The sequence below is a fragment of the Ranitomeya variabilis genome, chromosome 4, assembly GCF_051348905.1.
Source record: "Ranitomeya variabilis isolate aRanVar5 chromosome 4, aRanVar5.hap1, whole genome shotgun sequence".
In the NCBI taxonomy this organism is placed as follows: domain Eukaryota; kingdom Metazoa; phylum Chordata; class Amphibia; order Anura; family Dendrobatidae; genus Ranitomeya; species Ranitomeya variabilis.
The window spans coordinates 775,738,988-775,754,355 of NC_135235.1; the positions used below are offsets into that span (position 1 = coordinate 775,738,988).

Genomic DNA, 15,368 nt, shown 5'->3' on the forward strand with positions numbered 1-15,368 from the left:
TTATGTTGCTGAATAAGAATTAATACTAAAGCTTTTGCGGTTCCCTTTTTGTACTCTGTAAACTAAACTGAGGAGGAGAGGGGACCGCCTCCTTTTATTCTGTAGGTTTCCTGTTCCTATGGGGCGGATCCCTCTTTCTCTCATGTGGGGTGCTGTCATGGACTCATTAAAAGAGCATTACCGGTAAGTAATCCAGCTTTTCCTTCTGACTGGGTGGATAAGGGAAATGCGGTAGATATATCTCAACTTCAGCAAAGCATTTGATAAAGTATCACATTCTATCCTTATTGAGAATATGACCAAGTATGGGAGTGACGCGACTATGGTCAGGTGGATTCAGAACTGGCTCAGTGATTGTACTCAGAGTGGTAATAAATGGTTGCACTTCCAATTGGAAAAGTGTTTCATGTGGGGTCCACAAGGCTCTGTCCTGGCCCCAGTGGTTTTCAACATTTTTATAAATCATCTAGATAAGGAAACTAAAGATAAACTACTCAGATTTGCAGAAGATGTAAAGCAAGGAGGGATAGTTAACATTAGAGAAGACAAAGGATTTAAGAGGATCTAGATAAGCTTGAACAATGGGCAGTGACTAAAGGTACCGTCACACTCAGCGACGCTGCAGCGATATAGACAACGATCCGATCGCTGCAGCGTCGCTGTTTAGGTCGCTGTAGAGATGTCAAACACAGCAGCTCCACAACGATGCAGGAGCGATCCTGTGACGTAGCGGTGACTCACTTATCGTTCTCACAGGTCGTTAGCTCCATGTTTAACATTGCTGACATCGTTGCTTTTGCTGTCAAACACGACGATACACGCCGATCTGACGACCAAATAAAGTTCTGGACTTTAAGCTCCGACCAGCGATATCACAGCGGCATCCAGATCGCTGCTGCGTGTCAAACACAACGAGATCGCTATCCAGGACGCTGCAACATCACGGATCGTTGTCGTTCTCGTTGTAAAGTTGTTTAGTGTGAAGGTACCTTAACAGAATGGTATTTAACAAGGAGAAATGCAAGATTCTACATCTGGGCATGAACATTACATTTATAGAATGGGAGAAAGAACTAAGCAACAGCATGTGCGGAAAAAACTTGGCTATATTAATAGATGACAGACTACACAGGAGACAACAGTGTGATACAGCAGCAAAAAGGCTAACAGTTCCAGGATGTATTAAGAGAAGCATAGAGTCTAAGTCACATGAAGTAATTATCCCGCTCTACTCTTCCTTGGTCAGGCCTCATCTGGATACTGGGTCCAGTTCTTACTTTTAAAAAAGACATTGAAAGTCTGGAGCAAGTTTAGAGAAGAGCGACCAGGATGGTGAGCAGACTGCAAAGTATGTCCTACGAGGAACGGATAAAGGATCTCAGAATGTTTAGCTGCAAAAAAGAAGGTTAAGAGGAGACTTATTAGCTGTCTACAAATATCTGAAGGGCTGTCACAGTGTAGAGGGATCATCATTCTCATTTACAAATGGAAACACGAGAAGCAATGGAATGACAGTGAAAGGGAGAAGATACAGATTAGATATTAGAAAAAAAAAAAAAAACTTTCGACAGTGGGTGTGATGAAAGAGTGGAACAGGCGGCCACGAGGTGGTGAATTCTCCTTCAAAGGAAGTCTTCAAACAGGCTGGACAGACATCTGTCTAAGATGGTTTAGTGACTCCTGCATTGAGTAGGGGGTTGGACACAACCCTGGAGCTCACAAGCTCCTAACATCCTACTAATCTGTGGTACCCCCGACCCCACCCAGACTGCTGAAGAGTAGCCTCACTAATACATGGGGTGACCCTACCCAGACTACCGAGGAGAAGCCTCACTAAAACATGGGGTGAACTCTCCCCCACTTATACAGCGGAGGAGTGGCTCACTGATACATGGGGTGACCCCGCCCAGACTACTGAGGGGCCTCACTAATACATGGGGTGACCCCACCCCCGCTCATACAGCTGTGGAGGGGCCTCACTAATACATGGGGTGACCCCACCCAGACCACCGAGGGGCCTCACTACTACATGAGGTGACCTCGCCCAGACGACTGAGGAGCCTCACTAATACATGGGGTGACTTTGCCCCCACATATACAGCTAAGGAGCTTCATTAATACATGGGGTGACCCCTGCCCAGCTCATACAGCTGTCAAGGGGCCGTGACCCCACCCCCGCTTATACAGCTGAGGGGGTCCTCGCCCCGCTCATACAGCTGAGGAGCCTAATACATGGGGTGACCCCCCCCCCATACAGCTGAGAAGGAGCCTCACTAAAACATGGGGTGACCCCCTCCCCCGCTCATACAGCTGTGGAGGGGCCTCACTAATACATGGGGTGGCCCCGCTCATATAGCTAAGGAGCCTCGCTAATACATGGGGTGACCCCTCCCCGCTCTTACAGCTAATGAACCCTGACAACCTGCTAATATAAGTGACATGGGACGCAGAACTGTTTCATGAGGTATAGAAATCAACAGAGGACCCCAAATCCAGAGGGAAAGACACGGACCCTGCAGTCAAAAATAAAAACTTTATTTATCTCAGTCCTCGGACAACAACAATCCCCGGGGAAGAGGCAGAATACAGTCATAGCGTGGAGCGAAACCCAAGAGGAAAGCAGCAGAGAGGGGAAGGGTTAAATAAGCCAGTGACACCCCAACCGAGACCGGAGGACACTGGGAGCCTCACCAGAGGATTAGGTACAGGTGCAAGTGAGCATCTAAGCAACTGTCACTCTACAGTCACAACTGTTGGTCTGTCCCAACACTGATTATGCTGGAGAGTCAGTCTCAGGGGACCGCTGTCACTTTTAGACAAGCAAGAAATCAATCATATTGACTTGTACCGATGACCCCACAGCTCTCCCCACTGTTCAGGGACATGGACTGCACCCAACCCCTCAGAAGACCACCCAAACAATAACCCCTCCCCCAGCTAAACCTGTAATAGCGGCCCCTGATACTCTGGGCTAACACTGATCCCACGATCAGACCGTGGCTTGTGCCCCAATAAGGAGGCTAAACCTGAGACCTGCGCCTGTGCGCTCAGCAAATATGTAGGAAGCCCAAAGCCGCAGCTATAGAAGCAAAAGCAAAGCCCTGAGCTACAAACTAGAGGTGGCACCCCACAGCCATTCATACTGAGGTTGTGTCCCAGCGGCAGCGCCGAGACCCTGCCGGCAAAAGGCAGTCGGGCGGAAACAAACACCTGCCCCACATTTCGACCCTTCCACAATTACATCTCCAACTTTGGGAATGTAACGTGTTCCTGCAGTACCCACAAGAACAAAGTACCATGTTTACCTGCAGAGCGCTGCGCCTTTACAATCAACCATGCTACATGCAGAGCAGCCAGCCCAAGTCGAGAGGGCGGCAGCAGGGCCCAAGTTAAGGGCGGCAGCAGGGCCCAAGTCGAGAGGGCGGCAGCAGGGCCCAAGTTAAGGGCAGAAGCAGGCTCAATGTCCGAGTCCTGAACGGACACGTTTCTCACTTTGCAGGGAAGAATCGGAGCAGGATTCGCTCGGCCCGATGGCGGCACAGTTGCTCACATATAATTGTAACTGACCTATGATAACATCTCATCTATGGAGACTCCCATCGGACCCGGCCCGTTTGACCCTGCACCCCCAAACATGGATCTTGTATATTGCAAGTCCTCAGATAACTAAAACACCAGAACCTTCCAGCCGGGGTGGAAAAATGAGCATCCAAAGTACAAAGAGTCACATGACTGCTCCAACAGCCAATCAAAGACAACCTCCCGGTTTCCAGAGCCAATAGTCACTCTGCGCCGTTGGTGTGGGCCCTCGATGTTGGTTCCCAGGCTGACAAGCTCCATGTCAAAGGTGATGGTGGATCCCGGAGAGATGGGTGGCAGCTGATTGGTCATCTCCTTACCATTCACATAAACAGCGCCTACAAGAGACACAGAAGAGATGAGACCCCACGGATGTGACGGCAGAACTCCAGGACGGAGTGGGCCCCTAGAACTCACCACTGGAGCCGATGCACACAGCCCGGTCACTCTGCAAGGAGTCCAGTCCCTCCTCTCTCCCCACGCATACTCCGATGCTGTCCCTCCGGTCTGGGGCGCCGCTGGTCTCCACCCTGCAGGAGGGCACACAGATTTAGCGCTGCGCCTGCCCCGATGGGCGGCGGTGCCACTTGTAGGGGGGCTGGGATTACTACATGTGGGGCCGTCCCCTACATTGTGGGCAGAGCAGACGCCACTCACCTGAATGTCAGCGTCTGACCAGGGTGATACGTGGCAGCCTTGGAGTAGAGGACGTGGTGCTGCGGAGCGTCATTGCGCAGAGCGATGTTCCTGCGGCTGCTCAGGCTGTATCCGTCCACACCTGGACTCCATTCTGCAGGAGACAGTGACGGGTCACAAGTGTAAAGGACACCACAGGGGGCACCGGAGAGCCGGACACTCACCGTGTGGGACCAGGGAGGTGTGACCTAGCTGTGGCACGCTCCATGGGCTCCACTCCTGCCGGCCGTCCCCTCGGGCACAAACCCTGAACTGATAGTCAATGTTGGGGTCAATGTGGAGCACAATGAACTCGAACTCACTGCCCACGTAGGCGTCTTCAAAGTGGCCGCAGGGATTCTTCCGGCACTGAAGACGGTAATCCTGAGCCACGAAGTCGTCATCCACCTGAGAGCAGACACTGAATCAGTAGGGAAATAGGACAGAAGCAGCTAGAAACACCGGCGACAGAGGCGGCCTAGGGGAAGGCCGGGGACGGACACAAGTGGCTATGAGGACACTGGCGACCACTGGGAACAGAGGTGGCCTAGGGGAAGGCCAGGGACAGAGGCAGCCTTGGGACAGCAGGGGACAGAGGCGGTCGTGGGGACAGAAGCGGCCAAAGGGACACTGGCGCCTACTGGGAACAACCGGGGACAGCGGCAGCCTAGGGGAAGGCCGGGAACGGAGGCGGCCTCGAGCACAGCAGAAGTCGGAAGAAGCCATGGGGACACTGGCGCCTACTGGGAACAACGGCAGCCTAGGGGAAGGCCGGGAATGGAGGCGGCCTCGAGCACAGCAGGAGTCGGAAGAAGCCATGGGGACACTGGCACCTACTGGGAACAACCGGGGACAGCCGGGAACGGAGGCGGCCTCGAGCACAGCAGGAGTCGGAAGCAGCCATGGGGACACTGGCGACTACTCGGAACAACCAGGGACAGCGGCGGCCAAGGGGAAGGCCTGGGACGGATGTGGCCTAGGGGAAGGCTACGAACGAAGGCGGCCTCGTGGAGAAAGAGGATGTGTCAGAGGCCCAAGGGAAGGGAGAAGAGGAGAGAGCGGACCTCAGGGAAAAAAGGGGACACAGCCTGAGAGGGTGAGGTGAAGGAGACAGTGTATTAGAAGAGCAAGCGAGGGGAGAATGGCGGTGGCACAGGCGAGGAGGGGAGAGCGGCGGCGGCACAAACGAGGAGGGGGGCGTGGCGGCACAAACGAGGAGGGGAGAATGGCAGTGAGGAGGGGAGCGCGGTGGCGGCACAGGCGAGGAAGGGAGAGCGGCGGCACAGACGAGGGGAGAATGGCAGCGAGGAGGGGAGCGCCGCGGCGGCACAGGCGAGGAAGGGAGAGCAGCGGCAGCACAAACGAGGAGGGGGGCGCGGCGGCGGCACAGACGAGGAGGGGGGGGGGGCGCAGCGGCGGCACTGAGGACATCCGACACTTTCTATTCATTGACAACAAGCGGTTCTATTAGAGGATACACACCTTGCACCATCGCACCAGGATGCCCCCAGGTCTCTCGATCAGCTCCTCGATCTGCACAGGGGGTCTGGAGGCCACAGTTCCGAGCTTGGAGATGTGGTCCCTGGCAATGGGCAGGAAGGCGTCATCCAGCTGAGCGGAGAGGCAGGGAACATCCACCAGTGAGGGGACCTCCGGGAGGCTGTGGACACCACACAGTGACTGATGAGCCCCCGTCCGTGGACACAGTCCCCACCATCCCCCGAGCCGCTCACCTGTCCAGCTGGATGTGCAGAGCTTTGTGGGTGAAGTTACACAAGTTCTCGTGGTCTCCACCATTACAGGACACAGCGACCTCTCCTGGGGGAAAGAGGGACTGTGAGTCATCATCCCCCAGGAGCTGCTCCCCAACACTCAGCGCACGCACCACAATGTAGAGACAACGAGTCCCCTTCAGAAGGGGCTTTCATATGCGGCCCACCCTTCTCCGGTCCATACAGAGGGTCAGCCCCCATGCACCCTGGTCTGTGTCCTGCACTCACCCTCCTGGAGGAGGCCGTCGGCCGTGTGCACCCCCTGCTCCAGCAGCTTCTGGCAGTCGTCCAGCGGTTTGATGCTGTCGCACTCGATTGCGTCCACCTGCTGCAGCAGCGACAGCAGACGGTCATCCAGCATCTGGGACACAGCGCTCCGCATATCCAGAAAGTGCTGCTGCAGAGCGGCCCGGGTCAGCACAGCGCTCTGCCTGATCTGTGGGAGAGACCATCACAACAATGAGCCGGGGGGGGGGGGGGGGGTGATAACATTATATCAGTACAGCCGGGGTCACACTGTACACAGGCTCCGGAGTGATATAACATATTACAGGGGGAGGTGATAATAACATTATATCAGTACAGCCGGGGTCACACTGTACACAGGCTCCGGAGTGATATCACATATTACAGGGGGGGTGATAATAACATTATATCAGTACAGCCGGGGTCACACTGTACACAGGCTCCGGAGTGATATAACATATTACAGGGGGGGTGATAATAACATTATATCAGTACAGCCGGGGTCACACTGTACACAGGCTCCGGAGTGATATAACATATTACAGGGGGAGGTGATAATAACATTATATCAGTACAGCCGGGGTCACACTGTACACAGGCTCCGGAGTGATATAACATATTACAGGGGGGGTGATAATAACATATCAGTACAGCCGGGGTCACACTGTACACAGGCTCCGGAGTGATATAACATATAACATATTACAGGGGGAGGTGATAACATTATATCAGTACAGCCGGGGTCACACTGTACACAGGCTCCGGAGTGATATAACATATTACAGGGGGAGGTGATAATAACATTATATCAGTACAGCCGGGGGTCACACTGTACACAGGCTCCGGAGTGATATAACATATTACAGGGGGGGGTGATAATAACATTATATCAGTACAGCCGGGGTCACACTGTACACAGGCTCCGGAGTGATATAACATATTACAGGGGGGGGTGATAATAACATTATATCAGTACAGCCGGGGTCACACTGTACACAGGCTCCGGAGTGATATAACATATTACAGGGGGGGTGATAATAACATTATATCAGTACAGCCGGGGTCACACTGTACACAGGCTACGGAGTGATATAACATATTACAGGGGGGGTGATAATAACATTATATCAGTACAGCCGGGGTCACACTGTACACAGGCTCCGGAGTGATATAACATATTACAGGGGGGGGGTGATAATAACATTATATCAGTACAGCCGGGGTCACACTGTACACAGGCTCCGGAGTGATATAACATATTACAGGGGGGGGTGATAATAACATTATATCAGTACAGCCGGGGGTCACACTGTACACAGGCTCCGGAGTGATATAACATATTACAGGGGGGGGTGATAACATTATATCAGTACAGCCGGGGTCACACTGTACACAGGCTCCGGAGTGATATAACATATTACAGGGGGGGGTGATAACATTATATCAGTACAGCCGGGGTCACACTGTACACAGGCTCCGGAGTGATATAACATATTACAGGGGGGGGTGATAATAACATTATATCAGTACAGCCGGGGTCACACTGTACACAGGCTCCGGAGTGATATAACATATTACAGGGGGGGTGATAATAACATTATATCAGTACAGCCGGGGTCACACTGTACACAGGCTCCGGAGTGATGTAACATATTACAGGGGGGGTGATAATAACATTATATCAGTACAGCCGGGGTCACACTGTACACAGGCTCCGGAGTGATATAACATATTACAGGGGGAGGTGATAATAACATTATATCAGTACAGCCGGGGTCACACTGTACACAGGCTCCGGAGTGATATAACATATTACAGGGGGGGTGATAATAACATTATATCAGTACAGCCGGGGTCACACTGTACACAGGCTCCGGAGTGATATAACATATTACAGGGGGGGGTGATAATAACATTATATCAGTACAGCCGGGGTCACACTGTACACAGGCTCTGGAGTGATATCACATATTACAGGGGGGGTGATAATAACATTATATCAATACAGCGGGGGTCACACTGTACACAGGCTCCGGAGTGATATAACATATTACAGGGGGGGTGATAATAACATTATATCAGTACAGCGGGGGTCACACTGTACACAGGCTCCGGAGTGATATAACATATTACAGGGGGAGGAGGTGATAACATTATATCAGTACAGCCGGGGTCACACTGTACACAGGCTCCGGAGTGATATAACATATTACAGGGGGAGGTGATAACATTATATCAGTACAGCCGGGGTCACACTGTACACAGGCTCCGGAGTGATATAACATATTACAGGGGGGGTGATAATAACATTATATCAGTACAGCCGGGGTCACTCTGTACACAGGCTCCGGAGTGATATAACATATTACAGGGGGAGGTGATAACATTATATCAGTACAGCCGGGGTCACACTGTACACAGGCTCCGGAGTGATATAACATATTACAGGGGGGGGTGATAATAACATTATATCAGTACAGCCGGGGTCACTCTGTACACAGGCTCCGGAGTGATATCACATATTACAGGGGGGGTGATAATAACATTATATCAGTACAGCGGGGGTCACACTGTACACAGGCTCCGGAGTGATATAACATATTACAGGGGGGGGTGATAATAACATTATATCAGTACAGCCGGGGTCACACTGTACACAGGCTCCGGAGTGATATAACATATTACAGGGGGGGGTGATAATAACATTATATCAGTACAGCGGGGGTCACACTGTACACAGGCTCCGGAGTGATATCACATATTACAGGGGGGGTGATAATAACATTATATCAGTACAGCGGGGGTCACACTGTACACAGGCTCCGGAGTGATATAACATATTACAGGATATGATGACGCCGCTCTCAGCTCTTTCTTACACAGGATGGTGTGCGGTGAGGAGCAGCTTCCTGCAGGGGAGGGGAGGGGATCACTGGGGGGGGTGGGTGTCCTGACACCTGGGGAGGGGGGGGGGGGGGGGGACATCTTACCAAGGGGTCTCCTGTCCTCGGGGTGTTACTGCGGGGTCTCCTGTCCTCGGGGTGTTACTGCGGGGGCTTCTGTGCTCAGGGTGTCACTGGGGGGGGTCTCCTGTCCTCGGGGTGTCACTGGGGGGGGGGGCTCCTGTCCTCGGGGTGTCACTGGGGGGGGGCTCCTGTCCTCGGGGTGTCACTGGGGGGGGGGCTCCTGTCCTCGGGGTGTCACTGGGGGGGGGGGCTCCTGTCCTCGGGGTGTCACTGGGGGGGGGTCTCCTGTCCTCGGGGTGTCACTGGGGGGGGGGTCTCCTGTCCTCGGGGTGTCACTGGGGGGGGGGGGGCTCGGCTCCTGTCCTCGGGGTGTCACTGGGGGGGGGGGTCTCCTGTCCTCGGGGTGTCACGGGGGGGGGGGGGTCTCCTGTCCTTGGGGTGTCACTGGGGGGGGGGGTGTCTCCTGTCCTCGGGGTGTCACTGGGGGGGGGGGCTCCTGTCCTCGGGGTGTCACTGGGGGGGGGGCTCCTGTCCTCCGGGTGTCACTGGGGGGGGGGGCTCCTGTCCTCGGGGTGTCATTGGGGGGTGGTCTCCTGTCCTCGGGGTGTCACTGGGGGGGGAGGTCTCCTGTCCTCGGGGTGTCACTGGGGGGGGGGGGGTGTCTCCTGTCCTCGGGGTGTCACTGGGGGGGGGGGGCTCCTGTCCTCGGGGTGTCACTGGGGGGGGGGCTCCTGTCCTCCGGGTGTCACTGGGGGGGGGGGCTCCTGTCCTCGGGGTGTCATTGGGGGGTGGTCTCCTGTCCTCGGGGTGTCACTGGGGGGGGAGGTCTCCTGTCCTCGGGGTGTCACTGGGGGGGGGTGTCTCCTGTCCTCGGGGTGTCACTGGGGGGGGGTCTCCTGTCCTCGGGGTGTCACTGGGGGGGGGGGTCTCCTGTCCTCGGGGTGTCACTGGGGGGGGGGGGGTGTCTCCTTTCCTCGGGGTGTCACTGGGGGGGGGGGTCTCCTGTCCTCGGGGTGTCACTGGGGGGGGGGGTCTCCTGTCCTCAGGGTGTCACTGGGGGGGGGGGTCTCCTGTCCTCAGGGTGTCACTGGGGGGGGGGGGGTCTCCTGTTCTCAGGGTGTCACTGGGGGGGGGGTCTCCTGTCCTCGGGGTGTCACTGGGGGGGGTCTCCTGTCCTCGGGGTGTCACTGGGGGGGGGGGGTCTCCTGTCCTCGGGGTGTCACTGGGGGGGGGGGTCTCCTGTCCTCGGGGTGTCACTGGGGGGGGGGTCTCCTGTCCTCGGGGTGTCACTGGGGGGGGGGGTCTCCTGTCCTCGGGGTGTCACTGGGGGGGGGGTCCTGTCCTCGGGGTGTCACTGGGGGGGGGGCTCCTGTCCTAGGGGTGTCACTGGGGGGGGGCTCCTGTCCTCGGGGTGTCACTGGGGGGGGGCTCCTGTCCTCGGGGTGTCACTGGGGGGGGGCTCCTGTCCTCGGGGTGTCACTGGGGGGGTCTCCTGTCCTCGGGGTGTCACTGGGGGAGGGGTCTCCTGTCCTTGGGGTGTCACTGGGGGGGGGTGTCTCCTGTCCTCGGGGTCAGTGGGGGGGGTGTCTCCTGTCCTCGGGGTGTCACTGGGGGGGGGGGGTCTCCTGTCCTCGGGGTGTCACTGGGGGGGGGTCTCCTGTCCTCGGGGTGTCATTGGGGGGTGGTCTCCTGTCCTCGGGGTGTCACTGGGGGGGGAGGTCTCCTGTCCTCGGGGTGTCACTGGGGGGGGGGTGTCTCCTGTCCTCGGGGTGTCACTGGGGGGGGGTCTCCTGTCCTCGGGGTGTCACTGGGGGGGGGGGTCTCCTGTCCTCGGGGTGTCACTGGGGGGGGGGGGGGTGTCTCCTTTCCTCGGGGTGTCACTGGGGGGGGGTCTCCTGTCCTCGGGGTGTCACTGGGGGGGGGGTCTCCTGTCCTCAGGGTGTCACTGGGGGGGGGGGTCTCCTGTCCTCAGGGTGTCACTGGGGGGGGGGGGTCTCCTGTTCTCAGGGTGTCACTGGGGGGGGGGTCTCCTGTCCTCGGGGTGTCACTGGGGGGGGTCTCCTGTCCTCGGGGTGTCACTGGGGGGGGGGTCTCCTGTCCTCGGGGTGTCACTGGGGGGGGGGGTCTCCTGTCCTCGGGGTGTCACTGGGGGGGGGGGTCTCCTGTCCTCGGGGTGTCACTGGGGGGGGGGGGGGTCTCCTGTCCTCGGGGTGTCACTGGGGGGGGGGTCCTGTCCTCGGGGTGTCACTGGGGGGGGGCTCCTGTCCTAGGGGTGTCACTGGGGGGGGGCTCCTGTCCTCGGGGTGTCACTGGGGGGGGGGCTCCTGTCCTCGGGGTGTCACTGGGGGGGGTCTCCTGTCCTCGGGGTGTCACTGGGGGAGGGGTCTCCTGTCCTTGGGGTGTCACTGGGGGGGGGGGTGTCTCCTGTCCTCGGGGTGTCATTGGGGGGGGGGGGTGTCTCCTGTCCTCGGGGTGTCACTGGGGGGGGGGGGGGTCTCCTGTCCTCGGGGTGTCACTGGGGGGGGGGTCTCCTGTCCTCGGGGTGTCACTGGGGGGGGGGGGTCTCCTGTCCTCGGGGTCTTGCTGTGGTGTCACTGGGGGGGGGGCTCCTGTCCTCGGGGTGTCACTGGGGGGGGGGTCTCCTGTCCTCGGGGTGTCACTGGGGGGGGGGGGGGTCTCCTGTCCTCGGGGTGTCACTGGGGGGGGGGGGGTCTCCTGTCCTCGGGGTGTCACTGGGGGGGGGGGTCTCCTGTCCTCGGGGTGTCACTGGGGGGGGGGGCTCCTGTCCTAGGGGTGTCACTGGGGGGGGGGGCTCCTGTCCTAGGGGTGTCACTGGGGGGGGGCTCCTGTCCTCGGGGTGTCACTGGGGGGGGGCTCCTGTCCTAGGGGTGTCACTGGGGGGGGGCTCCTGTCCTCGGGGTGTCACTGGGGGGGGGCTCCTGTCCTCGGGGTGTCACTGGGGGGGGGGCTCCTGTCCTCGGGGTGTCACTGGGGGGGGGCTCCTGTCCTCGGGGTGTCACTGGGGGAGGGGTCTCCTGTCCTTGGGGTGTCACTGGGGGGGGGTCTCCTGTCCTCGGGGTGTCACTGGGGGGGGGGGTCTCCTGTCCTCGGGGTGTCACTGGGGGGGGGGGGGGGTCTCCTGTCCTCGGGGTCTTGCTGTGGTGTCACTGGGGGGGGGGGCTCCTGTCCTCGGGGTGTCACTGGGGGGGGGGGGTCTCCTGTCCTCGGGGTCTTGCTGTGGGGTCTCCTGTCCTCAGGGTGTCACTGGGGGGGGGGGCTCCTGTCCTCGGGGTGTTACGGGGGGGGTCTCCTGTCCTCGGGGTGTCACTGGGGGGGGGTCTCCTGTCCTCGGGGTGTTACGGGGGGGGTCTCCTGTCCTCGGGGTGTCACTGGGGGGGGGTCTCCTGTCCACAGGGTGTCACTGGGGGGGGGGTCTCCTGTCCTCAGGGTGTCACTGGGGGGGGGTCTCCTGTCCTCGGGGTGTCACTGGGGGGGGGGGGGGGTCTCCTGTCCTCGGGGTGTCACTGGGGGGGGGGGGGTGTCTCCTGTCCTCGGGGTGTTACTGGGGGGTGTCTCCTGTCCTCGGGGTATTATTGAGGAGGGTCTCCAGTCACCGAGGGGGCTCCTCACCTGCTTCCTCGCCTGGCTCAGCCCCTGCAGCCGGTGCCTCAGCTCCGCCCGGTAGTTCCTCGCCGCCTCCATGCTCTCCTTGGCCTCCGTTATCAGTCCGTCCAGCGCCTCCATCCCGCCGCCGCCTCCAACTCTAACTCTAACTACAACTGCGGAAACTCGGGCAGAACTACAAGTCCCGTGACTCCCCGCGGCAGAGGGCGCGGCCTCCGGAACTCTCAATGCGCGGAGCTTTATTAACAGGCGGTGTCCGCGGACAGAACCCACCCCGCCCGCCGTCCGCCGCCTGTCACTCTGGCTCTGCACTGCACACATGAAGCTGCACTGACCCTGCGGAGGGGACTACAACTCCCAGCATCGCCAGATGGCGCTGTGTACGGCTCACATGGGGCCCAGAGACCCCCGGACCGACCTTAGGGGGCTACAACCAGGATCCTCAGTGCACACCCCCGCCAGGATCCACAACCCCGCCTACGATTCAGGACCACCCCACCCGCCAGGGTCAACCACAAACCCGCCAGCAGGATCCGCCACCCCCCAGGATCTACCAGACACCCCCCAGCCAGGATCCGCCACCCCCCAGGATCTACCAGACACCCCCCAGCCAGGATCCGCCACCCCCCAGGATCTACCAGACACCCCCCAGCCAGGATCTACCAGACACCCCCCAGCCAGGATCCGCCACCCCCCAGGATCCGCCAGACACCCCCCAGCCAGGATCCGCCAGACACCCCCCAGCCAGGATCTGCCAGACACCCCCCAGCCAGGATCTGCCAGACACCCCCCAGCCAGGATCTGCCAGACACCCCCCAGCCAGGATCTGCCAGACACCCCCCAGCCAGGATCTGCCAGACACCCCCCAGCCAGGATCTGCCAGACACCCCCCAGCCAGGATCTGCCAGACACCCCCCAGCCAGGATCTGCCAGACACCCCCCAGCCAGGATCTGCCAGACACCCCCCAGCCAGGATCTGCCAGACACCCCCCAGCCAGGATCTGCCAGACACCCCCCAGCCAGGATCTGCCAGACACCCCCCAGCCAGGATCTGCCAGACACCCCCCAGCCAGGATCTGCCAGACACCCCCCAGCCAGGATCTGCCAGACACCCCCCAGCCAGGATCTGCCAGACACCCCCCAGCCAGGATCTGCCAGACACCCCCCAGCCAGGATCTGCCAGACACCCCCCAGCCAGGATCTGCCAGACACCCCCCAGCCAGGATCTGCCAGACACCCCCCAGCCAGGATCCGCCACCCCCCAGGATCTGCCAGACACCCCCCAGCCAGGATCTGCCACCCCCCAGGATCTGCCAGACACCCCCTAGCCAGGATCCGCCACCCCGCAGGATCCGCCACACATCCCCCAGCCAGGATCTGCCAGACACCCCCCCAGCCAGGATCCGCCACCCCCCAGGATCTGCCAGACACCCCCTAGCCAGGATCCGCCACCCCCCAGGATCCGCCACACATCCCCCAGCCAGGATCCGCCACCCCCCAGGATCTGCCAGACACCCCCCAGCCAGGATCTGCCACCCCCCAGGATCTGCCAGACACCCCCTAGCCAGGATCTGCCACCCCCCAGGATCCGCCACACATCCCCCAGACAGGATCCGCCACCCCCCAGGATCTGCCAGACACCCCCCAGCCAGGATCTGCCAGACACCCCCCAGCCAGGATCTGCCAGACACCCCCCAGCCAGGATCTGCCAGACACCCCCCAGCCAGGATCTGCCAGACACCCCCCAGCCAGGATCCGCCACCCCCCAGGATCTGCCAGACACCCCCCAGCCAGGATCCGCCACCCCCCAGGATCTGCCAGACACCCCCTAGCCAGGATCCGCCACCCCGCAGGATCCGCCACACATCCCCCAGCCAGGATCTGCCAGACACCCCCCCAGCCAGGATCCGCCACCCCCCAGGATCTGCCAGACACCCCCTAGCCAGGATCCGCCACCCCCCAGGATCCGCCACACATCCCCCAGCCAGGATCCGCCACCCCCCAGGATCTGCCAGACACCCCCCAGCCAGGATCTGCCACCCCCAGGATCTGCCAGACACCCCCTAGCCAGGATCCGCCACCCCCCAGGATCCGCCACACATCCCCCAGCCAGGATCCGCCACCCCCCAGGATCTGCCAGACACCCCCCAGCCAGGATCTGCCAGACACCCCCCAGCCAGGATCCGCCACCCCCCAGGATCTGCCAGACACCCCCTAGCCAGGATCCTCCACCCCCCAGGATCCGCCACACATCCCCCAGCCAGGATCCGCCACCCCCCAGGATCCGCCAGACACCCCCCAGCCAGGATCCACCAGACACCCCCCAGCCAGGATCCGCCACCCCCCAGGATCTGCCAGACACCCCCTAGCCAGGATCCGCCAACCCCCAGGATCCGCCACACACCCCCCAGCCAGGATCCGCCACCCCCCAGGATCTGCCAGACACCCCCCAGCCAGGATCTGCCAGACACCCCCCAGCCAGGATCTGCCAGACACCCCCCAGCCA

The 15,368-nt window shown here is 59.6% G+C and overlaps 1 protein-coding gene across 1 annotated transcript; it reads right to left on the reverse strand.

Annotated features, from left to right (window-relative positions):
• Positions 1-2,519: 2,519 nt before the first annotated feature.
• Positions 2,520-13,046, reverse strand: CRLF3 (cytokine receptor like factor 3). The gene is made up of 8 exons (XM_077255001.1): positions 12,869-13,046; positions 6,255-6,462; positions 5,988-6,072; positions 5,737-5,914; positions 4,440-4,662; positions 4,237-4,369; positions 3,997-4,109; positions 2,520-3,917 (listed from the first exon to the last, which is right to left on the reverse strand). Exons 1-8 carry the CDS (start codon positions 12,980-12,982, stop codon positions 3,667-3,669), a joined length of 1,305 nt encoding a protein of 434 aa, XP_077111116.1. The 5' UTR covers positions 12,983-13,046; the 3' UTR covers positions 2,520-3,666.
• Between the last annotated feature and the right edge of the window lie 2,322 nt (positions 13,047-15,368).